Source organism: Hypoxylon fragiforme (assembly GCF_022984875.1).
Source record: "Hypoxylon fragiforme strain CBS 206.31 chromosome Unknown GGS25scaffold_2, whole genome shotgun sequence".
In the NCBI taxonomy this organism is placed as follows: domain Eukaryota; kingdom Fungi; phylum Ascomycota; class Sordariomycetes; order Xylariales; family Hypoxylaceae; genus Hypoxylon; species Hypoxylon fragiforme.
The window spans coordinates 103287-129619 of NW_026054757.1; the positions used below are offsets into that span (position 1 = coordinate 103287).

The window sequence follows — 26333 nt, forward strand, 5'->3', positions numbered from 1 at the left end:
CTTTCCACACGTGCATATCCACATACATGCGTGCCTCATATTTATACACATTTCATACACATCCTTTCACAGTTAGGCGTCCTACTGTACACTAACACCAACTCTTTTTTTACCTTTAGAACTACAAGAATTGGTACATTCTCGGTTATGGCAGAAATTGCCAATTCTAAATCCACAACTCCTACAACGTCACCTATACCATCCTTTGCGATCTAGATCTTTATTCGCCTCGATCCTCGCCTGTCACTCGACATCGATCCCTTCAGAACTTGAAATATAGCCGCAGCCCTTTGTTTGCTGCTGTCTTCGATTCTCCTATGTCGTTCAACCTCTCAAATGAGTTGCTCGACTTTGTCTACCTACTCTCCTCATCTGACTCCGAGATGGACAACGATGGCATCTTTGACGACCAGGACGAGGCTGGCCCCCTCGAGTTCCACGATAGCCCAAACTCAGTGGAAGAAGTAGCAGGGGAGGAGGAAGAGGAACAAGAAGCAGAACAAGAAGAACAAGAAGAAGAAGGCTTGTTTGTAGATGGTCGACATGACATTGATCCTGCTGACGCTGAATATATTCCACGATGGAGCAGCCCGGAAGACAACTATTTTGAGAATAATCAGCTTCTAGGTCAGGTGCGTCGTGGTGGCAATGCTGAGAACCAAAGAGATGAATTAGTAGAGGTAGAGATGAATATGAGAGCAGAACTGCCAGACGTAGGAGAGCGAGCAGAGCGGGCCCCTCAACTAAGTCGGAGACAAGGCCAGGCCGAAATTCGAGCGCAGCAGCCTGAGGTAATCGATCTAACAGGCGACAATGAAACCCCGCCTCGACCAACATTTCGCCAACGGACTCTTAACGAACGTAGAAGACAATCACAACAACGAACGCCTCCCCGGTTAGCCCGCAGCGACGCTGGTTATATGCACACGGCAACCGTAATTGACCTCGTTTCCGACTCAGATGATGAGCCAGCCATTGTGCAGCCTAACATTCGTTACAACCCTCCGCATAATCATCGCGCTCATCGTGCTCATCCGTACGCTGCACCTAGAGCACCGCAGCGACCTCAGAGTCCACCACCAGGCGCATTTCCTCCAAACGCATTCCAGCAAATCAATCGTTTAATTCAACAAATTCCCATATTTCGCATGATGAATCAAGGGCCAGGCCACATTCGAGACAATCATGACGATGAACTCGTCTTGATTGGTGACCGACATCTGGCGGGTAATGCGTTTGCAGGTAGGGCTGGACCAGATATGCCGCCGGTACGTCTAGATTACATTGCACATCCATTCGCGCATCAGCAGCCAATGGGACAAGGTGGCGCTTCTCCCAGACCTGCGCATGATCCACCAAAAGAAGCACGAGAAGGGTTTACCAGAAGTACTGGCGAGGATGTGGTTGCCATTTGCCCCAGCTGCGACCAAGAGTTAGCATATAACCCGGACGGGGACGACGATACTTTGAGCGCTCCTGCCAAGAAACCCCGAACGAAGAAGGATAAGGCTGAGCATCACTTCTGGGTCGTAAAAGCCTGCGGACACGTGAGTATCCATGATACAGATTACTACGATTGATCAATGATTAACCTGCTTCTAGGTCTATTGCAAGAAGTGCTTCGACAACCGCAAGCCTGTAGGCAAGAACCCGATGCCGGTGGGCTTTCGGCCAGACCCCAGCGGTACCAAAAAGGTGTTCTGTGCTGTGGACGATTGCGACACGGATGTGAGCACGAAGTCCTCCTGGGTTGGCATCTTCATGTGATGTATGCAGCCCACTCAGCCTTATAATTCTCTACGTTGGATTCAGCCTCGATCGATTCTCGGGGATATCACGAGATACCCTTTTACATAACCACACTATCTGTGGTAATTCATAATAGCATCATGAGGCGTTACCTTGCATTGCATTTTATTCCGTTGTAGGCGCAACGGAAATAAGGATTCGGTGGAGAGGGGGGAGTAAAGAGGAGTTGGTGGGATCAGGATCAAAATCAGGATTCTACACACTGCATAGGGCGCGAGGAGGAGAAGGACTGAAGAACACAAGATTCATGGTGTACTTGTGTATCAATTACCTGGGCTCTCTTGCTCGCGCGTACGTTTCGCGTACTTTGCGCGTACTTTGCTCCTAATGAAACAACACCGCTATGTATCTAGGCAAGCACCTAAGGGTGTAGGCGTAGGTAATATATAGGTAAACAACTCAATAGGCACGATATCATTGTGCTACATACCCAATGCATGTCAAGTTAGGCATGGCAACTTCATGATTTGGCTCTCATGTATTACATTGTAAATGTTTCTACTCGCCTTCTATCCTAATAAAAATACCTAAGATAGGGCTTGAGAAAGGAGACCATAATTTTTATGACTTGCTAGAGGCTCAGACAACCTATGCTCTCCCTTTTTCAAATCGCTGTTGTTCTCAATAGGTCTTGACGACCATTCCCTCGTTTTATAGGTACTTAAGTAGGCATTCAGGTAGTTGAAGCAGTTTGCGAAATAATGAGGGACAACGATAACAATACCTACAACACCTATTCACACTGTATTTTCTTACCCTATCGTAGCTCAACTTACCTAGGTACCTAAGTACCTAGTAGACAGTACTAGGTAGTAGTAAAAGCTTTCCCATTCAGTAACAAAGCTGTACCTAGATGGATAGGTATTAAAGTACGTGAAGGTTTATAATTGCACGATTACGAAGTCAAGAGGAAAGGGAGGCCGAAGCCTACGAAATTTTGTGTTTTGTTTTTCAATTATGAATCTCAATTGTCAGCATCGTGTTTACCATCATGGTGTCCTATTTCCATGAGTAAGTGCAATGCCAGTATCATCCATCCGTAGAGTGTATCGACGGCTCAGTGCCTGGTACCTAGTACGTTGTCCGATATACACCTTACTTAGCGACTATTAACAACGTAAACCGTTGATGTAGTCCTTAAGAGGCATCCATCGTATGTATACGAGCAGTAGAGTAGTGGTACAGTAACTTTGAGACGCGTAAAACGTTTCTCGAGCTTCTGCAATACCTATCGTACCCATATTCCAGACTTCAACCCGCATGTCGACCCAGTAGAGGCTGCTCGTCTTCCTCCCCCTCACCAGCGCCACCATCACTGCTGTCCTCCCCTCCATCCTCCCCCTCCTCCTCCTCCTCCTCCTCCTCCTCCTCCTCCTCCTGCTGCTCCTCTCCCTGATGCAAGCGACGCTCCGCAAGTATAAGCTCCGTCTTGACCTTATGCTTAAGCATAATCGTCTCCATCGCGGGGACCCCGGGCTTGCTCTCCAGCTCGTCGTAGAAGTCCTGCCACATCTTGACGGCCTTCTCGGGCCTCTTCTTCCGCCCGAACGCGCGTTCCTGGATCTTGAGCCCCTGGTACCGCACCTTGTCCTTGAGGCGGGACTCGGCCGCCGCGTTCTTCGCCAGCGTTTTCTCCGCCTTCGCTTTGACGTTCTGCGCCCAGGTGAGGTTGTTCGGGAGGCTCAGGGTCGACGGGGTCGTGGCGGGGGGCGTCATGTCGATGGGCAGAGCGCCGGACATCATGGCGGACATTATGTCCAGGCGCGGGATCGTCGTGGGCGGCAGGTTGCGGAGGTAGCCCGGGATCCTGTAGTTCTTTCCCAGGGCGAGCTCGTCGGCCTCGAGCTGCGCGACGAAGGCCGGGTTGCGGCTGCGGTCGAGGCGGTCGACGGCCCAGCACGTGCGCTTGAGCTCCTGCTTGAGCTCGTCGAGGTACGCTTCGAAGTGAGTGTGGACGCGCTGCCAGAAGAGGTGGCAGTCGACCTCCGCGACGAGCTTGCCGACGTCGACCATCTTGCCGAGCGTCGTGCAGAAGAGCTCGCGGTCCTCGGTCGGGGCCTTGGCGTGGAGGATGCCGAGCTCGACAAAGCGGTAGACGCACCATCCGGCGCCGAGGAGGGCAGTGGCCGCGCGGTGGAGGCTGGCGGTGGCTTCGTCCATGCCGTGCTCCTCGAGGAGGTGGTGCTCGCTCAGTGCGGTTCGGAGGTGGCGGGCCTCCTGCTCAAACTCGATCATGGTGTCGAGATATTCACGAATGGTTGGGTTCTCGCGGAGACTCTTGCAACGGTCGGCGCGGTCGAGCTGGTTGTTGAGCCAGGTCTCGAGGGCTTCCAGGGGGGCGACGAGTTCCTTGCGTTGCTTATCTTGGCGGTAGAGAACCATTTCGAGATCATCGGCTCGGTGGATTGGAAGGGGAGATACGGTGAGGGGATCGAAATGTACCTTTGGTTGAACCAGAGGGAAAGTAGTGCTAATGGATCGCGAGCGGTGGCGTGGACGGTTCATCTTGCCGGTGGTTTTTCTTGGTTGTTTTTACATATGTGAGTATAATGGGTTTGTAGAGAGAGGGAAAGGATGTGGAGAAGGAAGAAGGAAGAAGTAGGTATTGTTTATTGTCCTCGAAAGATTTATTTACTTGTTCAAATGCTCGGCATATTTGCTCAAGTGTTACGAGGGTATTTCGAGGCGAGACGAACACTGTCAGTCGAAAGCTCTGCTGTTCAGATGTATCAAGGTTCCTTTTACGGGCCATCCATCTGTCTGGGTTCCTTTGCTGTCTTTCGACTTTCATATCTCTTGGTTTGGGGTGAAGGTGAAGGACAGTCTGTGTATCGACCCCCTAACAATCACCCTCGTCTCGAAGTTAGGTACTCTTCCTTCCAAGGAGCTTGGGCAACTATGCCAACTTAGCAAGTACCTTCAGGGCTATACATGGGGTGCAAATCCAGTCATACCAGAACATGGTGACGGTAGTGCTGTCCCTATATTACATGTATTCTAGCAAGACGTTGTAGAAAAGGGGGGGGGGGGGGGGGGGGGGTTGAGTGGTGTACCCCTATTACCCCTATTTTCCAAGTTTCCCGACTCTCGTCTCCGTTAGAGCATAAACCATAAGATTTCGGTATATAAAGGTTATAATTGATATATGAGTGCTCAAAAAGGTATTTCCAAGTGGCTTTTATGAGATTTTTTGCCACGACCTAGGTAAGTACAGGGTATTAAGCCATTGGCCTGCTAGGTAGATGGTATAAGGCTGGCGTTGGCTGAAAGTAGCATGCTGATTCAGGCCGACAGCCTAAAACACGAGATATTATCTTTAGTGCGGTAATTAAATATGAATTATAAGTCCTATGCCCAACAAGGATCAAAATAAAAGAAAACATTAGCTTATAGGACTTGTAGATGTGAGCATGGGTGTTACTGTAGATATTCATTCTAGGTAGATATCATATCCACCAGGCTAACAGGGCATATAGAGATCCAGATATGTTCATCGGCCTCGTGACATCTTTACTGATCGGATTCCGCAATTCGTCTATCATTTACCGGTCTCGTAATAAGCTAAAATCTAAACTACCATGGATGCGTTTTTCTATACGGGCATATCCTCCTCATCAGCCATGATCCGATATCATGGTCCAAGTTCCATTTTCATCTCTTCTACTAAAACATTTCGTAGAGGACATCATCCAATCCTGCATCTCCGTAATCAGTTTCCTGCGATGCGGGTATCACCTTCTCCTCTGGTTTCTGGTTCTCTTTATCCTCGAGTAATTGCAGCATCTGCTCATAAGAATTACGTGACCGACTTTTTCGTCGATACTCTTCGTTTGGTTCATCAATCTTTTGGTTTCCTAGACTCGTTACTAAGTTTGATAATTGATTTATCGACCGCGGCGGCGGTGGTGGGTCCTGGGGTCGTGTATAAGGTCGTGTATAGGGTCGTACATGGGACTGAGAGCGCGTGTCTGCTAGTATCGGCCCTGAGTTAAGAGAGTCTGTCCGGCTAGCATGTACACCCATATCTGTTTCTATGCCGCCCTCTTCTCGCAATAATTTTTCAAGTCGTTCGTCTTCTAATCTTTGGATATGATCTAATTCTTGCTGAGCCTTTCGCCGAGCTGCAGCGTCCTCCCAAGCTGTCGTCTTTGCTCTTTCTATCACGTATCCATAAGGCATTCCTCGACTTCCCGAGGCGAAGAATGGTTTAGGTGAATTGTGCGGTGATGTTACACGTTGTATCAGAGTTGCACCAGACACTTTCTCTTGATGAAAACTAGTCATAGATGGTGGGTTTTCAGGCTTCTTAGCAAGTTTAGCCGTGCTTCCAGATTGTTGATCATTTGTGGCCCTTCCATTCCACTCCGCCCTCGATGGAGCGGCATTGATTCTGGCTGTAGGTGGTTTTTCGGGGTGCTCATTCGATGCACAACGCGTTTGAGGCTCAAGTGGTAGCCCGTGTGATCTACTTCTAGGATTTAGACCTGAATTCCCAGCTTGTCTTTGACCTAGCGGAGGCCTAGGCTTTGCTAGGGTGTTGTTAGAGTTGCTAGAGTTATCACGAATCGTTTTTGTCTTGGGTAAAGACAATAGATCATCTTCAATATCTTGGATGTCTTGCGACGAGAGGGACACATCTTGCGTCGAAAAGAAGGACATATCGTATATGTCCGAGCTTGTCGAGGTTGTAGATGACTGAATGTTGGTAACAATTGGTAAACCTAAGGTTCTTGGTCGGTCATACGGCACATTCTTTTGGACAAAAGTTCTCTTTTTGTTATCACCCGTGGTAGGAAGCTTGCGATCAGGGTTCGGTGCGATCCGTGCCGAAGCAAAGCCAGGGTTCCTTTCCAAGTGTGCGGGAGGGTTGGGTTTTAACCTTTGTCGCTTATGATCCGTCCTAGTATTCAGCCTTGGTTCATCGAAGATCTCCCTTACTTCTTGGGAAGGACTGGGGAATAAGTCAACAAGATGGCTAAGCATGGCCAGCTGCGTGTTTGGTGGTGGCTGTTCTTTTCGTATTCCCTGAAGGGGACTTTCGTTAAGTTTGGGTGGGGGATGAGTGGCGAGTCGGGAATTGGGTTCTTGTACCTGCTTGGGTAGGAATGGTGATGTGCTGGGCCCTCTGTTAGTTGTAACTTGGTTACGTGGTTTAAATTTTGGTGGAACTGGAGGCGGTCCCATCGGTGTTTTGGGGTGTCGAAAAGAACGTGCTGGGTTGGGCTCGTCAGGTGTTGATCTCTTAGACTTCTGACTGATTTTCGAATTGGCATCGTTCGCATCGTTCGCATCGTTCGCATCCAAAACGTGTGGTGGCTGTCGCACAGGAGGTAGCGGTACATTATCTTCCCCCTTCTGGTCTGGCGTCAACTTCTGCATGGGAATAGGTGATGGGCGATGAATCTTGGGTGGTATTGGTGGCTTTGGTGGTGACTGGCTATTGGGAATAATCTGATCTTCCAACGGGGGCGATCCTTGACCGCGAAGAGCCGTATCCTCAACTGAACATATCGCGATATCAATCGAGTCATCCAGGAGTTCATCGTCAAGCAATTCCATTAACGCGAGGTCGGTCACATCAGTATCTGCAGGCTTATGTTCTTCTCCGATATCAAGATGCTTGGTCGGCGGTGCCATACGATCAGATACCCCTGCAGAGCTCGGACTACACTTCCGAGCCGGACTGACGGGTCCCGGCGATTCTATCTTTTGCTTTTTCGGAGGTGGCTCGGCATCATCCTCAGACTCGGATGATAGAGTGCCGCCATCTGTTTCGTTGTCGGTGGTAGCAGGTAGATTCACCACCGTATTCTTCTGACTGACCTGGCTGTCCCGACTATCCTGCTTCTTCACATTACCGCGAAGAAAGCGAGCAATTGTGTCCTGGGACGGACGAACATTGACGAGAGGCAAGCCTTTCTTCTTCTTTTCTGCCCGTTCCTTTTCTTCCTTCTCCTTCTTCCTCTCTCTTGCAGCCCTTGCGCGAGCTTGGTTCTTCTCCTTCTCCAACTCTCTTCGTATGCGATCTTGTTCGAAGAGTTCCTGGCGTCGGCTTTCAGCTTTGGATAATTTTGGGCCCTTGTCTGCGTTTGCCTTTCTATAAGCTTTCTTTACTTGTTTTATAGTCATAGGCCGCTCGCCAGGAATGGATCGGTCAGTGTCGAGGTCGCCATTGAAGGCGCATGGCGCGTTAGGTATGATAGAGAACGTTCCTTGGCCGGGAGCCATGGTAGGTACCCAGGTACATAAATCATGGATTGTCCAGATCGCCCATTCTGTATGATGTACAACTTACGCCGTAGTACTAAGCAGAATGTCGATTGTTGAATGTTAAGAATAATTTAAAGATTGAAATTTGAATACCTAGGTAGTAGGTAACCGTGGATATGTACATTCAATGTTGTTGCAACTTACAAGTTCTAGCAACTTGAACTTGCGCTTCAAGGCAACTAACTTCAAAGTGGTAGTAGTAGTTGGTAGGATTAAGTACCTAGATGTACCCACTTGCACATATGTATGTACCCGTTCACGTCAATGCACTTGATAATACATACCCTGCATGTAACTATGTGCCTAAAAGGAACTAACTGATACTAATGCAGTACATAGTAATCAATATTTACATGATTTAACGCTACTGGCATGTAACTAAGCGCGCCGTCCCACTTTACGCGTACTTTGAACAGTGCGCAAATAGTGCATTGTTTCGAGGTATACCGTATGTAGTTACATGATAACCCGGAGGTACCTAGGGTAATTAACATACTAGGTACCTAATAACTACCCTCATGCTATATTATATTATTTCCCCCACTTACGAATAACTCAACACCTACCTACACACAATATCACATCCCAAGTCATACTCCAGATGTCTGTTATATAAGTAGTAGATAATTGGGGTATTCTCATTAATAGTCATCAACTAATTATCCCACCACTTCCGAGGGTATATACTTTCTATATATCATGCACTTATTTAGCAAGTTTCCGCTGGGCAACCCACAGCTGTGCCGAGTACGTCGCCCGAAACTCCAGCAATCTGAAGAACAGCTCCGATGACACCGCCCATACCCTCACCCGCGATACATCCGGCCGCAATTGCATATCCATACAGATCAAAGCTCTTGATATCATGTTTCTTCCAGAAAAAGGCCACCAGCGCCCCAAACATAGAAGCCGTAGCGAAAGTTGCCGGAAAGATAACCCACGATAGCGCGATAGCACCCCAGTTGGGGAGGTATTCCCGGTACTTTTCACGCTCACCCACGAGGTAGAAGTGTCGAAACACCACCTGGCCCACGCAAAAGACACCCATGACAATTGAGAAAATCCCCGACGTCAAAGGGATGCTCACGGCCGGATCAGTCACCGCTTGCGCCACAGCAGCCCACGCCGCAACCGATGGCACTGCGAAAGGGCAGTGTTTGGCTTCCATGTCCAGAATACACGGGTAAGCAGTGGTGAATAGAACAAATACTCCCGGCGCAAGGAATATAGATACCGTAGTTCCGAGGCCTTGCGCTATCCATTGCTTGATAGGCGGTGTTCCCAGAAGGAAGCCAGTACGGAAGTCACTGGTTAGTGACATGGCAACATCGGCACCTCCGGAAGCCAGACCACCGGCAACCAAGTTAAGACGTTGTGCATGCTTGATTGAATAGCCACTGTTCTTGGTAGCAGCGCCAAAAACCAGTTGGCTAGCTTTCGATGCCGCGGTCAGTGGCGTTTGGTCGGTGACGGCGCCTATTTGAATGGCCAAAAACGAAAACAAGAAGCCCAGGACGCAAGCGAGAATTGTCAAGCCAGGGTTCATTCCCCATTGCACAGCAAATATCACCATGGCGACGGCGATAGTGGCAATGAGACCAGTAACCCACATCCACATGGGAACCTGATCCTCTGGCCGTGCCGGATCTTCAATCATCTGATTGGCCGCCTTCACTTCCTTTTCGGCATGCGAGGCAAAATACTTGGAATGTTTTCCGTGTTTCGTCATGAAGCTGTGGATGTTGGCGCACGTCTTCTGCCAAACTACCCTACCACCATATCCGATTACCTTGTATTGGACGGCCAACTCGGCCATGGAGGTACACACCATGATCATGACACCGGGCCAAAGTAGCCAATCTGGATATAGGTAAGTTATTATTTGAACCAGGTAGATAGATATGAAGGTATGAAAAGAACTTACACCGTGGAGATGGTGTCTCGTGGCCAAGGTTACTAAAAGAGGCGAATGAGTACCAATCAGCCCATCGCGGGTCGTCCTCAATCTGTTGTTTGCCGATGCATTCGCCGTAATGAACGAGGACGGGACCGATAATCGCCCAAGCGAGTACAGCACCACCAAATAGAGAGAGTGCGGAGTTCATGCCGATTAGAATACCGCTCCCTATGAAAGCAGGAGTCCACTCAAACAGCCAACCCCAACTTTCAATGTTCATAGCCCAACTTGCTGCAAACGGTAAGAGTTAGCAAACTAAGGTATGCATCTTATCAAGACTCTATGCAGTCGACGTATGTCTGAAGGACAATAGCTCTTTGGCCAGCTCCGTCAGAACATACCAGTTCTCGAAATAGACCGGAAAAGAGCACATAGAACTAAAAGGGGGTGTGGAATACTTACTGTAGCCAGACCATATATGTATCCACGTAAATATATGCCAGTCGTATAAGATACCGACAGCGTAGTATGATGCCACTCGTTGGATAATAGCAGCAGAGAAGGCTATGCTGAGAGCTTTAAGTTTACTGATAGCTTCCGAAGCACCAGCCACGCCACCGTGCATGGACTTGATAGTCAAGGCTACGGCAGTAGGGGTTGGGAAGAGCAGCTTTAGTTCCCGGCCGACCTGGATGATGAAGAACTTTCGGAGGGGGGTCACAAAGAAGAGACCAAAGAATGAGCAGACGAGGGTAATGGTGAGGATGGCACCAAAGCTATCCCTGGGATTCCCTTCCTGGGCGTGGAGCTGATACATGGCTGGGATACCGGCAACGAAGATTCCAGCAATGCCACCCGCACCCGTAGCCGCGGCCTGGATGATACTGTTTTCTTGAGGACCGAACGAACCACCGATAATAGGCAGAGTACTCTTCGAGCAAATTTTGAGGATGCCATAACCAAATATGGCCCCGAACATGGACGCTGGGAACGTGAAACCTGTCTTCAGACCTACCACGCTGTTAGCAAAGTCATTTTAACCACCGGACTATCCCAATGAGAAGTGCCCGTACACATAGGTAGGTAGAAATACTAACCCAAGTACAGGTTGGAAGCATTCACGAGACAGCCCAAGACTATACCGACAACGACTGCGCGGATTGTCAGAGGATTGTGCTCGTCCATGACGCCACCGTCCATCTTCAAAGGCACGTATAAGTCGAGGTCGGCCTCGATATCATCGATATCGAGATCGACCGCATGAACCTTCTCGTCCATCTCCTTATCCTTCTCGGATGTGGGTGTCTGTTCCTTTTCTTCGGCCACCGCCGTCGGGTGAGTCTCAGTCGAAGTCATGGTCGCGGATATCAGTTCAGAGACAGTAAGGTCACGAACCGACAAGTTGGGTTTACCAAGGAAGCAGGAACAAGTTCAAGTTGTATACTACGCACAAAACAAAACGGGTATCAATCACTTAATATAGCCTTGCTATCTAGGACTCCCGGCGGAGATGACCAGCATTTCAAGGTAGCATCGCACCCTGCAACATCTCACAATGCTATTCCCATCGCACCCACCCCAGATTCGCTCCAACCATGCTTTTCTGGCGTGGGCGAACCAAATATTTTCGGTTCTATGTAGGGACTATGGCAGAGATAAGCAATGAAACGTCTACGGGGGCTTCGATGAACCCTTGACCAGGGTATCTTGGGGCATGTGCATACTAGTAGTACCTGGTAAGTAAGTATGGACAAGATCCACTGATACGAACAGGTAAAATAGTACAGCTACTACAGCAGGATGAACGGCATTTCTCTCTCTCGTATGTACTTCGGACCCCAAACACATAGATAGAGTACATACTGTACATGCCTATCTACAATCTAGTATTTGGTTATAACCCATTGAGCCGCGAGCCTGCTGTGTAGAATTGCTCTACCTACAGATCAACCAACCCAAATCATATCAGGAAGGTGACTAGATACTTTACCTACTTAGGTAGCTACTACAACTATAAGGGGCCAACCAATACGATACTACTAGTCCACCACCTACATTATGAAGTAGGGTATGCAGAGCAGATCCGACATTTTACTAACCACGTCCTAATATTTCCACACGTGAGCTCAAATCCAATCGACGCAGAAAAAAACCAAAATGGTGCTTTTCATGCTGTGCCCTTTTTTATCTCTAGCGTATAACCCCCGGTATTTCATGCCGAAGGATTTGGCTAATCAATCAATCATTGAACCCTCTGCGAATAGAAACCCGCGCCCCGGGATTGACTTGAACCGACGCGGCATGAGATTATGATTTAGACGAGGCACCAACTTTTTTTTTTTTCCTTCCTTCCCCGTGTCTCCTCCTGAGTGGGCTCCTAGATCATCGTTAAAAAGATTCGAACTTGGCATAACCTAGGTAGCGATCGGGGCTACCAGGGGTGGGCTCGATGACACGATGATCAGACAATAGGTAATACTAGCATACTACGTAGTAGGTAGATTCCTTAAAAGAAGCGGATGGGTGAAAACGGCAGTTACTAAGTGAGTAGCCTACATACATAGCGGTATCTTGGCTGAAAATACAGGTAGTTACTAAGGTAGGTAGTTACTAGGTAGTCTTTCTAGAAAAACTTACGAAGGACCAAATCAATACATAGTAGGTAGGTGAGTAGGTACACGGTATCATTGGGAGTGGAGTCTTGCGATTCAAACTACCTACCTACACTACAACATAGGTAGTAGGTACGGACACATATCATGGATCATGGGTAAATTGATCCAGCGCCGGTGAGCTTCTGCTTCTGACCAGTCCCAGACCAGAAGGTATGCCACAAGCATTTACAACTTGAATTAAACATGTCTTAACTAACTATTGCCCGCGCAGTATATTCCCCCGAAGCCTTGTGAATAGTGTAAGTCTAGAAGCGCGTTCTCCATCACTAGAGGTTTTTGCACCTTCTATCCTTAGATACCTCCTTTAGTAGGTAGTTATACTAGGTATAGTGATCGTTGCATTATACAGATTCTATATTGCCGGCCAATGAAGATGGGTACTTGGATGAATTCTTATGACTAACAGCAGATGAAAAATAGAGAGAGGGATTTCTTTTTAATTTTGGTTGGTGGGTTGGCAGGTGGACAACACAGCTCTTTTTTTTCATATTTATATTTATTCCTCGGCGATCCTACGGCGGAAATGAAGGCCCCGCCTCCTCTTGGACACGAGGATGAAGACTACTTATGTACTATGTGTAGGTATATGTAGATGCAGATAGGCGTGTAGATGGGTAGGTAGGCAGGTAGGTCAGCACTTCCTCGTCGTAAACAGAACAAATAAGACGGGTTGACCACCAGTACATACCTAACCTTAGTCTAGTAGATAATAGGCATACTAGTACGGGTACCGGATCTCTATAGATCACATGCCAAGTTTTTGTTCTTACTCCCTCCCTCCCTCCCATCTTCCACGTTCTGACAAGCTTTTCTAAGCCGTCAATAAAGTCGTTCTAACCTAGATAGAGCGCAGCCGAATCGAGTTAGAATCCCCGAGGAAGACGGGTTAGCGAAGTTCTAGATCCACCTGTCAAGCCAATTTTGGTGTTGGAAGTAATTAGATATCAAAGATATCTTGATCGAGTAGACCAACAACGGAAAGAGCTTTGGTTCTTATCTATCTCATGACTGGACAACCGGTTTCAGCTGAGATTCCGGATGGATGTTGTCCGTTGGTTATGGGGGTGCACTGTAAGGCTGTGAGCAGTTAAGCATTCGGTGCTGCTTTCCGAATGCACGCCATGCCATGGACGTACCCAACAGATAGGTATATCCAAGCATCTAAGCAAGGGTCCGATGACTGCATCTCAATTCCTGTTCCTATTCCGAGGCCCCCTGCTGCGGTCTGTCAAGCAGTAGTGCTTAACCCACTGCCATAGGCACCGGCGGGTCTCTTTGATGCTGGGATGCCAAATCCATACGCTCGTACATGGTAGGTTACACTGTTAACTTCCTTTTCCATATCCAACACCCGTCGCGTAAATTCGTATTACGGTGCCCTATTCGTCTAGGTATGATGTATGATGAAGATCGGGTTTCCTCTGTAAGTTACGGGAATATAGACAAAAAGAGAAGAGTTAAGAATACCAGTCAGGAGTCAGAAGAATTAGAGAAATCTTTTACTTTATTTCGTGGTATATAATCGAACTTAGAGTGGCCATAGACATTACCAGCACTTGGGCTTCAAGTATGTTCTTGAGCTACTTCCATCAAGGCTAACCTCTATCTGAATTAACGTCGCCTATCCTGTGCGAAGAGCCGGGACACGTACCCAGGTCCTTGGGTAGACAGATATATGGTCTTTCCATATATGCTGCTTCTGAAATATTGCCCACGCTGATATCTACTTCTTCTCCAATACAAGAGGATTTCCGGGAACACGTTCAGGAATGGTTCAGGGCTGAAAGGGTATCGTAGAGGTACTGAAGTTGCGATTGCCTACCTAGTTTCCGCTCACGTCTTAGAGTGCCTCGAGTTTCTGCTGAAGATGGGGCCCTTCGATTCGAATGAGTGCCAAGAGGGAACTTGGTACCAACACAATATGTAGTACCTATAGATCTAAACCGCACAACTCTCATTTACCATGTATACCGTAGACGACAGGTATGGGTCTGAATACGCTGAACTCCTGGCCTGTGGCAACCAAGGTCCCCGGGATCTGAGGATGCCAATGGAGCTCCTTGGCATGCTCAGAGATATGCTCGAAGAGCAGTTGCGGCGGCATGTCCTTAACGCCCGCAGTATCTTTGCTCTCCTCGTCGTCCAACTCCACCGAAAGATCCCACAGAGTGACTTTGTGGTCTCCGGCCGCAACAGCCACCATGCTATCATCCGTAGGGTGCCACTCAATGCTGGTGATTTGCTCCTTATGGTAATTGAAACTTGCGATGGGACTTGGCTTCTGTGCGCCTCCTTTCCATTGTCGCAAGTCCCAAACACCCCAAACTCCGTCATCGGCACCAGTCGCGAGTAAATGTGTGGTCAGTCTTGACCACGACATGACATTGACGTCAGTGGAGCTGACTTGTACCGTAATGGCTGGTTTCCGGCTCTTGCTTCGCACGTCCCAAACGCGAACTGTGCCGTCGCTTGATGCAGAAGCGAACACCGACACCTCCTGGGGGCTCCATTGAATTTCCTCAACACTGTTGGTGTGGCCCTGGAAGGCCCTGGTGTCGGTCACCCAGCCTCCGCCGTCCGTTCTTGTTGTCACATATATGAGGCCATCATTATCGCCTGTTAGAAGTTTGCCTCCAGGAACCATGGGCGACCAATCAACAGCATAACCCTCAGATTTATGAGCTCGAACGGTCGAAAGCGGTTTGTTCTGCTGAGGGGTGATGATGGTTCCAGGGTTGTCAAAAGATGCTAGATGAGGAGTCACATCGTGTATGAAGACGTCGGTTGACTCTGTCATGGTTGCGGTAAGGGTGGTGGGTGGCTTCGAAGGGTCTTGGGAGGGAATCTGATGACTCCGAATGCGATTTGTAGTCGAGGTCAAGGGGATAGACTTGGACTCAAGAATAGGGTCGGCATCTTCGTCGTCATCATCATCATCTGATTCAGAATCTTCGATCTCCTTTTGCATGCGACTCAACCCGCTGAACTTCATGATCATCAACTGATTCTCCTTCTCCCGGCCACTCTCAGCCTGGGTACCGGCAACTGTATACATGGCCGCAGGGTAAGCCCTTTCTCGGCTATCTCCAAGTCGGTCGCGAACGATATCGAATGAGAGACATGGCCAGGGTGTGCTAAGGTTATGTAGCATTTCATAGGTTCCTAGATCGGGAGCAAGATGTTGGCCAGCTTCAAGCTTGTTACGGCCAACAATGAATGTCCCATTGTTGTTACTGTCGACATCCATAGCTCCAGCGGCGCGCTCTTCGGCCTCGCGCTCAGCATCTGGTCTACCATCCACACCAGCTTCGAATATCTCATCCTCACTCTCGAACTCGTCCTCAAATTCATCTTCAAAATCGCCCATTTCTTTATCGTTGTCTATATCCATCGGCTCGGGACGGCCACCTCCCTTGAGAGGGGTGATTCCATCTTCGTTCTCTGCTGTGCGTTTCGACATGACGCTTGATAAATGTAGAATTTGAGGGCCCTAAGTAGTATAATTTAATAGGGGAGGAGGATTCGAAGGTCAGTCCAGTAAATTAGAGTATAAATAACTGGGCGCAAGTCGCAATTGGGTTCGGGCGCAAATAGAAAAATCAAACATTGAAAAATAAAAAATAAAAAAATAAAAATTCACATCGATAAGTTTTTTTTTCGCCTACCCCTCCACAACCCCGCGATCTGTGGCTGTTGCACAGTGTATAAATATTTCACCGCCACATTTCAACATGCAAGGCGCTTACTCATCGCAGGTGATATCATATCAACATTGAATGATTAATAAGTCAAAGCCTTCCCTTCTCGACAACTACAACTTCCAACTTTTTACGTGATATATAATCATACTTCAAGTGCTCTTCTCATAAAACGAAATCATGACACGTGTGTTCCAGCTTGGCCTAATCATCGAGGCTGTTCTTAACATAGTCGGAGCTCTTCCGTTCGTTTTATATCCAGAATGGTGTCTCTCGTTCGCCATTGCTGTTGACCCTGAATCCGGTATCGTGAATGTGCCTCCAAGTTCTGCTTTACTCTGGCAGGTCTACGGTGTTCTCGTCCTCGCTCTTACTGTTCCTACCATACAATGCATTCCAAACTCCGAGGCTGTAGCCGAGAAGAGACGGTTAACTTTCAACACACTCATAGCCGGGGAGGTCTTTCTAGAAGCACTCTTGCTATGGCATATTTCCCAGCCCGATAGGAGCGGGTTCACTTCAACTTCGCTCATCCTCAGTGCGGTATTCTTGCTCCCTGCGCTGTCTTGGCATACGTTCGCTGTCTACATCATGCCTAGTCTTTTACAGAGCTACGATGTTCCAACCAAACCGGCCAAAAAGACGCTTTGAACTACCTACCATGGACAGCCTCATTGCACAAGGACCTCCGCTCCGTCACCACTCCTGTGCTCTTACACACCAAAATGGAGAACTAAAAGTCACTCTCCCATTGGTCTGTGACGGCCCCATGACTAGCATCCCCAACCAATCTTGCATATTTGGCCAGAACACCTCTCTTAGCCCTTGGCGGAGGAGCTTTCCACAATTTTCTTCTCTCCTGTAATTCCTCATCACTTACATTCGTCATGTCTATCCTGTTCTTGATAGCATCAATGACAATCGTGTCTCCATCCTTGACTAATGCAATGGGACCACCTCTGGCAGCTTCTGGCGTCACATGACCGACAATGAAGCCGTGGCTGGCACCGCTATATCTTCCGTCTGTAACGAGCGCAATATTCTTTAGTCCCGCACCCATGATAGCTGCCGATGCCCTCAGTTGTTCTGGCATTCCCGGTCCACCTCGTGGGCCTTCGTATCGAACGACGAGCACTAAATTCTCATCTCGCGGGATGGCGCCCTTCGATAAGGCCTCGTCGAGTTCGTGTTCTTTGTTGAATACTCGAGCCTTGCCTGTGAAACTTAGACCCTCCTTACCCGTGATCTTAGCAACAGCACCTTCTGGGGCAAAATTCCCCCGGAGGACTCGAAGATGTCCCGTTTCTTTGATGGGGTCGGAAAGTGGCCGGATGATCTTCTGGCCTGGTGACAAGCTTGGCCAGTCGGCTACATTTTCTGCAAGCGTGCGACCCGTGACAGTTGGAATATCGCCATTGATCAAACCAGCCGCTATAAGCATCTTTAACACAGATGGGGTACCGCCGACCTTGTACAAATCCTCCATCAAGTATTTCCCGCTTGGTGCTAGATCTGCCAAGAAGGGGGTCTTGTTGCTGACCCTATCGACATCCTCGAGAGCCAACGGTACTTCCGCTGTGTTTGCCATGGCTAGGAAATGTAGTACACCATTAGTTGACCCACCTAGTATCATGGTAAGAACTAGAGCATTCTCAAATGACTCTTTCGTCAGAAGGTCTCGTGGACGAATGTCTTTCTCCATGGTCACTTTGATAACCTCGGCGGCCCGTTCGCACTCACGGGACTTTTCCGGAGACAAGGCGGGATAGGACGATGATCCAGGCAATGTAAGCCCCATCGCTTCTAACGCCGTTGCCATCGTATTAGCTGTGTACATGCCACCGCAGGCGCCTGCGCCTGGGCATGAGTGATGCTCGATATCCGACATCACATCACTCGGCGTTCGTCCCTCGATTCCAGGGTTCGTCTTGGCATGAAGCTTGCCATACGTCATTGCTCCCGAGGCCTCGTAGCAGGTGCTCACATTGACATCTCTCTCTAACAGTTCCGAGTACCCCTTTTGAATGGCTCCGCCGTACTACAAGCTTGAAGTAAGCCGATGCTTGGTTACCGGGATACCCAATCAGGTGTGCAGCAACAAGGGGAGAACTTCACGGTGGCATGTCAACTTACAATCATGATGAAAGGCCTATTGTGGCGTGCAGCAGCCATGACGACACCTGGCATATTCTTGTCGCAGCCAGGGATTGCAATGTTGGCGTCGTGGTGCTGTGCGCAAGTGACAGTTTCGATGCTATCGGCAATAATATCCCGGGACTGAAGCGAATATCTCATGCCTAGTCCCCGGGTTCGGGTTCAGTGAGTGACACAATCAAGCCCAAGGTGGAAGATTCATAGCTGACCTTCGTTACCCATCGTAATAGCGTCCGAAACCCCCACGGCATTGTACTGCCACCCTAGCATCTTCTGCTTTTCTACCGCCCTCTTCACAATCTTTCCAAACTCAAGGACTATCCAAGTCAGCACTACTATGGACTTGGGCACCTTTTTGTGAATGCAGTTACTTACGATGTGTACTGTTATTGGCCATCGTTAGCAATTATGACGGGCTATAAGCAGATGGCCGTTGTGAATATATTAAAGATGTATGTTACCTACTTGCACTATACGTGGAAAGTCAGCAATCATAAGTTAGGCCCCTCGTGTTGATATGCGAAGGCTTTGAACTGATCATGGCTCTAGGATCGAAGTCCTGGCCCCCTCCATCAGAATACGGGGAGGGAAGGGGAAAGGAGGTAGAAGAGAAAAACGGTCGATTGCATACAGGATTACCCTCCCACCACACTGTAGCAATACCAACATGGGGAGCATTCTTCATCATCTCTTCATTTGGCACCCCAGCACCATACAACATAGCCTAGACCTACGTAAGAACAAGTACTTTGTCGATTTCGTAGCGAACACACCTGAGCTCCTGGATAGTCATGCCCCCGCGTGACTTCGTGAGACCAGCGATTCAATGGGCCGCCGGGCGGTAGGCATTTGAATTGGATATATTGCGGGTCTGCCTTGGGATCATCAAGGAGGCCAGAGCTATAGCCTGTCGTCGCCGGTGTATTACTCATAGTGAGTCTGGGTGGCTTTTCTTTCTTTTGACTTGACTGGGGAGACTACCTATAGGGTTTTAGTTTTTTTTCAGCTACCTATACAGAATAAGAGGATTTTACCTCGATCGTCTCTCTGAAGCAGACAGGATGAATTCGGTTTTAAATACTGGAGCAGGTATATTTTCAACTCTCATAGTACTGCGGGGTAAAGCCGTAAATAAATCCAATCGGGTATGTGACGGTCTCGAGGTTCGGAGATTTTCATAGCGACGATTTGGAGGAGACGGGGGATAATGCCCGGGCCGGAGCGGAGTTGCAGTGGTTAAGTTCCTGTGGGTGTGGAGCTCAGTTTGCAAATACACGAGAGACGACTGGTTCGTAGCAAAAGAGATTACCTTGACTTATCGTCATAGCATACCCACAACGTTCTATTTCCCACCCCAGACATGGGGTATGGGCTAGCGTTGCGCCTATCCTCAAAAATGCTTGGTGGCTTGGTGGCATGTCTCCTGGTTCATTAACCGAGTTCAGTTTCGGTCGTCTCCAAAACTTCGCGAGGGTCGGTGCCGAAGCCGGGAGGGGGGAGATGTGGAGGTGTCTAAGTTAGATAGTTTACGCATGACACTTACCCCTGACTGATCCCCCTGATCGAGTGAATGAGTGAGTGGTGAAGAAGACACGAGACTACACAAGTAGACGGAGTAACCTAGTTTGGTGGATAGGTGGTTCGAGTCAAGGAAGAACTCATCGTGGGGGAGGTTACTAGTATACGTAGTATTTCGGCATACACCATGAAATCAATAATCGTGTCTATATACCTAGTAGGCATACTACTAGGTTAGGTAGGTATTCGGTACCTATGTTAAGCTTAAGCGAAATTCGCTTCACGTTCTACTACTCTAAAAATAACCACTAACTACCAAGGTAAGTAGAATATCGCTCCTTCTAAAATGTCAGATATATGTTTGTCTACCCATCTATCAAAGCCTCTTGAGCCTAGCTCTGCGAGCCTTTCGCTTCCCACTCCTCAAACCCACCAGGATACTTGTCGACGAGTTCGCGCATACCGGATATGATCCTAAGATGACGATTAGACTCATGCCTACCCTAGGTATGATGGAGAAATTCAAATCAGTCAAAGTTAGATAGCTAGCTTCACTTACATATGTCGGTAAGTGGGATCGTCCTTGTATAATATAGAGTCGAGAACGTTGACTCGGCTATGTGCCCCGATAAGGATTTTCTTGTTAGTCCTGGGTTCTTAATCATTCAAGAGATAAACTGCTTTTGTCGTGAATGACAGATAGATAGATACATAGATACATAGATACATAGATAGATACATAGGAGATGGGGAGTCTCACGTTGCATACAAAGCATTCCGATCATCACAGTCTTCCTGGGGCGCTGACGGGGGGAAGTGCTTGTGGTATTCCGTCCGATAGGTCCCGTCGATACGATTCCACGGTTGGCGCCAGACACCGAGGTCATCTACTCCCCTCCTGCTCTGTCAGATCATAATGCACAACGAAATAAGAAGGCTACTAAGTAGGTACCCAATTAGGTAGGGAGGGAGGGAGGGAGGGAGGGAGGGAGGGAGGGAGGGTACGCACACTCATTGTGAGCATAAAAGGACGCCGCGTCAAAGATGACGGGCCGCCCGGTCTCCGCGTCCGTCTCCGCGTTGCCGTGCCACAGGTCCCCGTGTACGAGGCACGGGCTGATGGAGCGGCCGCCCGTTTCCATGGGTCGGAGGAGGCGCGGGATCACTTTTTCGAAGAAGGGCGTTATCAGGGATTGGATCTCTTCGTTGGGGCCCTGGAAGTAGGTAAATATGGTTGGATATCATGTATCTCGCGCGTGAGAAAACTGTGTGGGTAAGGAAAAGAGGATGAGGCCGGGAACGGAATGGGAATGGGCATGGGAATGAAAAAGAGAAGCCAGCCAACTCACCCGCGCCTTCTGCTCAAGCTCAAACAGCGCCCTCGTAGTCCTCGCAAAGTAACTCTCCCACGAATCCTCCCAGCCGTGGTCGACGCGCACATTCCCATGGAAAGTCGGGATGTCGGATCCGAACCTCCTCCTCCCACCACCACTACCATCAACACTATCGCCAGCAGCAACAGCAACAATACTCCGCAAGTGCAGCTCCGCGACCTGTCTCGCGAGCACCTCGGCGCGAGGGGTCTCGCCGGTCATGGCGCGGAACTCGCAGAGCAGGAAGTGGATGTCGGGAGGGGTGGTGGTGGTGGTGCCGGCGTAGGTGCCCCAGGCGAGGGGCGCGGGCGCGAGGTCCGGCATCACGGCGCTGAGGTGGGCCATACTAGTGAATTCGCTGGCGAGCATGGCTTTGCCGTGGGCGCTGTGGGATGTCTGTTTTTACATTAGTAGGGAGGCGAGTACGTAGATTGAAGCACGCAGGTGTTGGCGTTGGATTTATTAGGTGTCTGAATACCTTGAGAAAATATGCTTTGGGAGTCCCATCCTGTTGCTCTACATCTATGCGAGCTGTCCGCGTCCAGAAACTGCTGCCGTGGGTGGCGATCTTGATCACTCGGGTCCCGGGCGGAAGTTCTGTTGATTACATAGTAGACTCGTCAGTGATTCGTTCTGCTGACAGTACTTTTTTTCTTTTTTTCAAAAAGAGGGAAAAGGGGGGGTGGGGGCCAAAGGGTGAAGAAAATATGTAAGCGTCCTCACTATTAATGACCGCAGGGTCTACAACCTCGACAGCTTCCATCGGGGCCATCGTGTCTTTAATATTGTGAATCTCTTCAGTTCCCATTTTCAAGGTACAAATAGATAGCGCCACCAAGCTTTATTTATTCTTCTAAAAGTTCTCTCAGGTCCGAGTACGGAGGAGGAGCAGGCGCTAAATTTCATCAATATTCTCATTCTCAGATGAGAGACAAGTTATTCAACTACCTACTCCCTACGCGACAGAAGGGGGTTTAAATCTCAATGACAAACAAAATAGTGACGACAGGTCCTGCCACGAAGCCTACAAACTCATCATTTAACCGAAGAACTCATATTCAAAACCTGAATCTGTAGTACGCGCATTGGTGATAACTGGTTCTGTGTTCCTAGAATCAAGCCAGCACTTACTTAACAACATAGTACACCAGATGCACACATTCACGTGTATTTGCCTCCTCGGTAAAAATAAGTAAACAGCCCTGTGTACAAGGCAATCTCTTCATTCGTGAGAGAATTTTATTCTTTAAAAAAGCTGGTTGCTTTCAGAGTCGAGAAGTCAAAGTAATGTACAAAAATATTCTCTCTCAGAAAAAAAAGGGGTATTGCGTCTGAAATCATAAATCATGCTAACAAGAGGAAAAGAAAACATCCATCAAAGTCATACATACATATTGAAGTGTATTGTAGCTAGAGGCCGTTAATCGCATACGACATAATGTCCTCGCGGTGTTTTCCAAGTAGATAATCAACAACCAAGGCTCCTGATATGCCTCCCTCTGAAACAAATAGATATCCTTCACATATCTGGTTTATGTCCTGCTATGCTTAGATGTGCTACGCTGGAGAGAGGCTAGAAAGGCCCTGTGCAAACAAGAAAGCAACCCAAACTGCCTTGGCTACAAAGCCAGTGCGATTCAAAAACCCAGGATAGAAAGGGGGACGGTAGTCGTTCATTCAAAGATGATCGTCATACTGGTCGTCAAGTGGCCCAAATAGAGCCAAGTGGTATATAAACGGAAATGTAAGGTGAAATGTAGGTATGAGATAGCACCAGAGGAAACTGAGGGAGCACAGGAGAGAGAAGACGGGACGGAAAGGGTCAGTGGATGGCTTAAGATCAATAATTGGCTACGCCAGAAGGGAAAGTAATCCCAATGGCAGGTAGGTAGTTAGATACCTCATGGACTAAGGTAGAAGGAGTTAACTCGAGTTTGAGTTGGGATACTGGCTCCGAGGTTCTGACTACCCAGAGATCATTCCTAAGCACCAGCCACCACACCGACGCTTCTTTCCTCTTCTAGTCGCCGAACTAATTCTCGTTCCTTCGGGCTCCGCGGATTGGCATCAATGCCAAGGATGGCACTGATACGGGTCTTGTCATTCTTTTCATAAATGCCCTCGCGCTCGTTGGGACTCGTGACCGGCGTAATAAGAGTTTGACCACCCATAGCCAGCATGCTCGCCTTCCATGATTGTTCCAGGACAATGGGGCTAATCCCCGAGCCGTACTCGGATGCGATAGCATTCCAAAATGATGATCGATGCGCCGAGTATATTGATTGAAGACGAGGGATGTCTACATGAGCTGGCGGCGGTGGTAGGGTACAATCGAGTCGAAGGACTGGTGCCAAGCCATTCGGAGAAGGTTGAGGAAACGGTGATGGTCCCAACGACCGAACATCTGGAACCGAATAATGGGCCGGATTGTTACATGAAGGCGTTGGAGTTGTGCCCGCCAGAGGGATGGAAACGGGTTTCGGGAGAATGGCTGGGAGCCGAGGCGATGTAGTGGTTGTACTCGTTATGATACTGGGAAGTTGCACCGAGGTTGCATAACTAGGTGAATCCGGCTCTTGACCAACGGCACTCAGAGGCGAGGAGTTGTCAGGGAGAGAACATTCCTGAATGGGCGACGGAATAGTAGCCGGCAGTATAGGTGAATGTCCTCTGGAGGAACCTGAGGATACGGACGTCGTTCGCTTGCGGCGGTTGCTTCCATGACTAAGTTGATGGTAATGAAGACGACATGCCAACTCCGTCTTTTTCAAATGAGCAGCGATGTGCTTGTATGGCATCTTCTGTAAACGGGTTTGCAGGAGGTAGACTTCCTATCGTCAAATCCATATTAGTCACGTTACCAAGGAGTCCGTAGTCGACTTATTCGCACCTCATCCTCGCTCCAAGCTCTCCCCCCACCCGTCGAAGCTGTCATCTTTCTATTCTTCGTGATTCCATACTCATGACGATCCAGGGCATCGCTCGTAGGCGTATATGGAACCCCCGAAGACGTCGCCAACTGTAATGGCGGGGACATCATGACTGTAAATTCGTAAGGGTAAAATGTAAATAGGTTAGGATAATGTAATGTGTTGACGCAGTCTTAACGAATCGAAGAGGTTCAAAATAAATATTGAGAGAAAAAAAAGGAGCAGGCCGTGCTGCTTCAAGAATCGAAGTGGTGGAAAGTCGTCGGTTGATACTATCGCGACATGTGAATGTATGTATCGAGCGGTTTTGTAAGCTATTCGGTGCTTCCCCAATGAATCGTCTATGGACCTCGTGCTCGTCACTTTGTAGATCAGACGATGGAACTAGAAACCGAAACCGAGTCGAATAAAAAGTCCGCAAAATAGGTCAAATAGCATCGACGACCAAGTAATTATTCAAAAGAGCGTAAGCAGCCAAGCCAGTTGGACGATGAAAGAAAGTGGTCGCTAGCTGCGAAGAAAGAAAAGAAAGGAAGTTCGCAACAGCGTTGTCAGTGATGCAATAGTTGAACCAATACAGCGGTAAAGAGGGAACAAAAACAGAAGAAAGAGAAGAAGAAAATATGAGAGCAAGTGAGAGGAGAGGCAGATAATAATGATAATAATCTTCACCACATCATGATACTCGGCCGACACAGGCCTATACTAACTAGGGTTGATATGGCCGGGGGGTGGACACCAACTCGACTCAACCTCGCAGGTCCTCGCAGGTCCTCGCAGGTCCTCTCAGGCCCTCGCATGCCTTAGGAGGTATACTAGGTACCTTTTCGACTAGAGCCCTTGTGAGCCCTTGTATGAAAAAAAGCTTGAAGACGGGGTGGATGCGACGGTAGCGGGAGCATAATCTTGGCTTGATGCTCTGGGCCAAGCTGACATCCATTTGCAACGATTCAAAACAACGACCCCGGCCAGAACAAACCTTGGGAGAAGATCAAGTCCACTTCCTTCTTCCGAGGTCCTTGATATGACCTCAGAGTCCGTCTAGTGATGAAACGGATGAGCCTGAAAACCGATTTCAAAGGAGATCAAGCTAGAAACGCACAACACCCATGTACCGCTCAGGTGTGTTGTTTGGTTATGTAGATGCTAGCTGGCTTTTGTTTGTTGGTTTCGAAAATGTTATAGTTAATACCTAGTAACTAGATGACTGTGAATCGAATCGTCAACCACAATGCTCTTCCATTCTCTTGGTATGGCTGATGGCTGATGGCTAATGGCTAATGGGATAAGAATTGCACGACTGGTGCGGGATGTATGTAACACGATCTATAGCCATATAACTAGAGTACCGTATATTTTCGGCATTATGGTCCTCTTGTTAGCTCCACTTATTTGTGCGCCTTGCCCAATGTGGTTAGTTCAGTGCTGAGGCTCTAGTATTAGTGTTATCAAAGTCCACGTGATCATAATTCTACCTATCTTATTTTTGTGTTTTTTCAATAAGGATAGGTTTAAAGTGTTATGCATTAATTAAGAAGCTTTAAATATCCATACATTTATCAAGAAATAACAGAAAAACGTAGATATTGGAGAGCAGGTATCACGTGCTGACACGTGACATTGCGTGCTCATATTGTTGGAATCGGATAAGAATCCCTCCGAAATGAGGTGTAGTTGAATAAACCTTGGGGTAAATCACCCTAATTAGGTAAAGCGCATTAATAAGTGGAGCTAACAAGAGGACCATAATGCCGAAAATATACGGTAACCACTACTAGTAGTACGTACTAGGTTATCTATGTAGGACCATTGTATGTAGGTAGTGTCAAGTGATGAAGTAGGTATGCATTTGTTTTCATGTTCTGTTCCATCTAAAACCCCCATGGTCGTTTCAACGACCGGATAAATAGACAAAAGAATAGAAAAATAGCTACTAGCTAGAACAAAATAGAAAAACAACAAAAAAGGGCGGTTTCGGTTTCGGATTACAAGGAAAGTCCCTATTCTAC

At 48.3% G+C, this 26333-nt stretch overlaps 10 protein-coding genes across 10 annotated transcripts; 3 read left to right on the plus strand and 7 right to left on the minus strand.

The window, feature by feature from the left end:
• Positions 1–317: 317 nt before the first annotated feature.
• On the plus strand, positions 318–1767 carry GGS25DRAFT_517716 (uncharacterized protein; the record flags this gene model as incomplete). Its single annotated transcript, XM_049263426.1, has 2 exons — positions 318–1547; positions 1603–1767. The coding sequence occupies 2 exons, from the start codon at positions 318–320 to the stop codon at positions 1765–1767; spliced, it is 1395 nt and encodes a 464-aa protein (XP_049119585.1).
• A 940-nt stretch (positions 1768–2707) lies between these two features.
• Positions 2708–4820, minus strand: GGS25DRAFT_528776 (uncharacterized protein). Its single transcript, XM_049265222.1, has one exon. It carries the CDS (start codon positions 4312–4314, stop codon positions 3061–3063), a length of 1254 nt encoding a protein of 417 aa, XP_049119586.1. The 5' UTR covers positions 4315–4820; the 3' UTR covers positions 2708–3060.
• GGS25DRAFT_473470 (uncharacterized protein) lies at positions 4309–4820 on the plus strand. Its single transcript, XM_049259535.1, has one exon. The coding sequence runs from the start codon at positions 4384–4386 to the stop codon at positions 4717–4719; it is 336 nt and encodes a 111-aa protein (XP_049119587.1). The 5' UTR covers positions 4309–4383; the 3' UTR covers positions 4720–4820.
• Positions 4821–4893: 73 nt separating this feature from the next.
• GGS25DRAFT_473471 (uncharacterized protein) lies at positions 4894–8261 on the minus strand. Its single transcript, XM_049259536.1, has one exon. It carries the CDS (start codon positions 8035–8037, stop codon positions 5473–5475), a length of 2565 nt encoding a protein of 854 aa, XP_049119588.1. The 5' UTR covers positions 8038–8261; the 3' UTR covers positions 4894–5472.
• A 366-nt stretch (positions 8262–8627) lies between these two features.
• On the minus strand, positions 8628–11831 carry GGS25DRAFT_473474 (oligopeptide transporter). The gene is made up of 4 exons (XM_049259537.1): positions 11074–11831; positions 10439–10987; positions 10004–10267; positions 8628–9939 (listed from the first exon to the last, which is right to left on the minus strand). Exons 1-4 carry the CDS (start codon positions 11330–11332, stop codon positions 8789–8791), a joined length of 2223 nt encoding a protein of 740 aa, XP_049119589.1. The 5' UTR covers positions 11333–11831; the 3' UTR covers positions 8628–8788.
• Positions 11832–14389: 2558 nt separating this feature from the next.
• On the minus strand, positions 14390–16275 carry GGS25DRAFT_102174 (WD40 repeat-like protein). Its single transcript, XM_049255971.1, has one exon. The coding sequence runs from the start codon at positions 16109–16111 to the stop codon at positions 14606–14608; it is 1506 nt and encodes a 501-aa protein (XP_049119590.1). The 5' UTR covers positions 16112–16275; the 3' UTR covers positions 14390–14605.
• A 163-nt stretch (positions 16276–16438) lies between these two features.
• Positions 16439–17045, plus strand: GGS25DRAFT_102283 (uncharacterized protein). The gene has a single exon (XM_049255972.1). It carries the CDS (start codon positions 16530–16532, stop codon positions 16998–17000), a length of 471 nt encoding a protein of 156 aa, XP_049119591.1. The 5' UTR covers positions 16439–16529; the 3' UTR covers positions 17001–17045.
• On the minus strand, positions 16447–20041 carry GGS25DRAFT_473480 (dihydroxy-acid dehydratase). The gene is made up of 6 exons (XM_049259538.1): positions 19277–20041; positions 19121–19227; positions 18879–18886; positions 18713–18820; positions 18483–18646; positions 16447–18387 (listed from the first exon to the last, which is right to left on the minus strand). Exons 1-6 carry the CDS (start codon positions 19433–19435, stop codon positions 17083–17085), a joined length of 1851 nt encoding a protein of 616 aa, XP_049119592.1. The 5' UTR covers positions 19436–20041; the 3' UTR covers positions 16447–17082.
• Positions 20042–22209, minus strand: GGS25DRAFT_473483 (Fructosamine kinase-domain-containing protein). Its single transcript, XM_049259539.1, has 7 exons — positions 22118–22209; positions 21873–21991; positions 21371–21790; positions 21031–21235; positions 20782–20908; positions 20581–20637; positions 20042–20495 (listed from the first exon to the last, which is right to left on the minus strand). The coding sequence occupies exons 1-7, from the start codon at positions 22200–22202 to the stop codon at positions 20414–20416; spliced, it is 1095 nt and encodes a 364-aa protein (XP_049119593.1). The 5' UTR covers positions 22203–22209; the 3' UTR covers positions 20042–20413.
• A 1167-nt stretch (positions 22210–23376) lies between these two features.
• Positions 23377–24431, minus strand: GGS25DRAFT_517724 (uncharacterized protein; the record flags this gene model as incomplete). The annotated part of the gene is made up of 2 exons (XM_049263427.1): positions 23377–24225; positions 24285–24431. 2 exons carry the CDS (start codon positions 24429–24431, stop codon positions 23377–23379), a joined length of 996 nt encoding a protein of 331 aa, XP_049119594.1.
• Positions 24432–26333: the final 1902 nt, after the last annotated feature.

What these genes read in the sequence shown, in the direction of transcription:
- GGS25DRAFT_528776 (XM_049265222.1), bottom strand. Translation starts at nt 4,314, where the DNA reads ATGAACCGTCCACGCCACCGCTCGCGATCCATTAGCACTACTTTCCCT.
- GGS25DRAFT_473470 (XM_049259535.1), top strand. Translation starts at nt 4,384, where the DNA reads ATGTGGAGAAGGAAGAAGGAAGAAGTAGGTATTGTTTATTGTCCTCGA.
- GGS25DRAFT_473471 (XM_049259536.1), bottom strand. Translation starts at nt 8,037, where the DNA reads ATGGCTCCCGGCCAAGGAACGTTCTCTATCATACCTAACGCGCCATGC.
- GGS25DRAFT_473474 (XM_049259537.1), bottom strand. Translation starts at nt 11,332, where the DNA reads ATGACTTCGACTGAGACTCACCCGACGGCGGTGGCCGAAGAAAAGGAA. An exon ending in ACATATATGGTCTGGCTACA is followed by an intron (nt 10,268 to 10,438) that starts GTAAGTATTCCA and finishes TACCGTTTGCAG; the next exon opens with CAAGTTGGGCTATGAACATT. An exon ending in CGAGACACCATCTCCACGGT is followed by an intron (nt 9,940 to 10,003) that starts GTAAGTTCTTTT and finishes ACCTATATCCAG; the next exon opens with ATTGGCTACTTTGGCCCGGT.
- GGS25DRAFT_102174 (XM_049255971.1), bottom strand. Translation starts at nt 16,111, where the DNA reads ATGTCGAAACGCACAGCAGAGAACGAAGATGGAATCACCCCTCTCAAG.
- GGS25DRAFT_102283 (XM_049255972.1), top strand. Translation starts at nt 16,530, where the DNA reads ATGACACGTGTGTTCCAGCTTGGCCTAATCATCGAGGCTGTTCTTAAC.
- GGS25DRAFT_473480 (XM_049259538.1), bottom strand. Translation starts at nt 19,435, where the DNA reads ATGAGTAATACACCGGCGACGACAGGCTATAGCTCTGGCCTCCTTGAT. An exon ending in ATGACTATCCAGGAGCTCAG is followed by an intron (nt 19,228 to 19,276) that starts GTGTGTTCGCTA and finishes ACGTAGGTCTAG; the next exon opens with GCTATGTTGTATGGTGCTGG. An exon ending in ATAGGCCTTTCATCATGATT is followed by an intron (nt 18,388 to 18,482) that starts GTAAGTTGACAT and finishes TCAAGCTTGTAG; the next exon opens with TACGGCGGAGCCATTCAAAA.
- GGS25DRAFT_473483 (XM_049259539.1), bottom strand. Translation starts at nt 22,202, where the DNA reads ATGGGAACTGAAGAGATTCACAATATTAAAGACACGATGGCCCCGATG. An exon ending in CTTTTATGCTCACAATGAGT is followed by an intron (nt 20,909 to 21,030) that starts GTGCGTACCCTC and finishes GGAGGGGAGTAG; the next exon opens with ATGACCTCGGTGTCTGGCGC. An exon ending in CGGAATGCTTTGTATGCAAC is followed by an intron (nt 20,638 to 20,781) that starts GTGAGACTCCCC and finishes CGGGGCACATAG; the next exon opens with CCGAGTCAACGTTCTCGACT.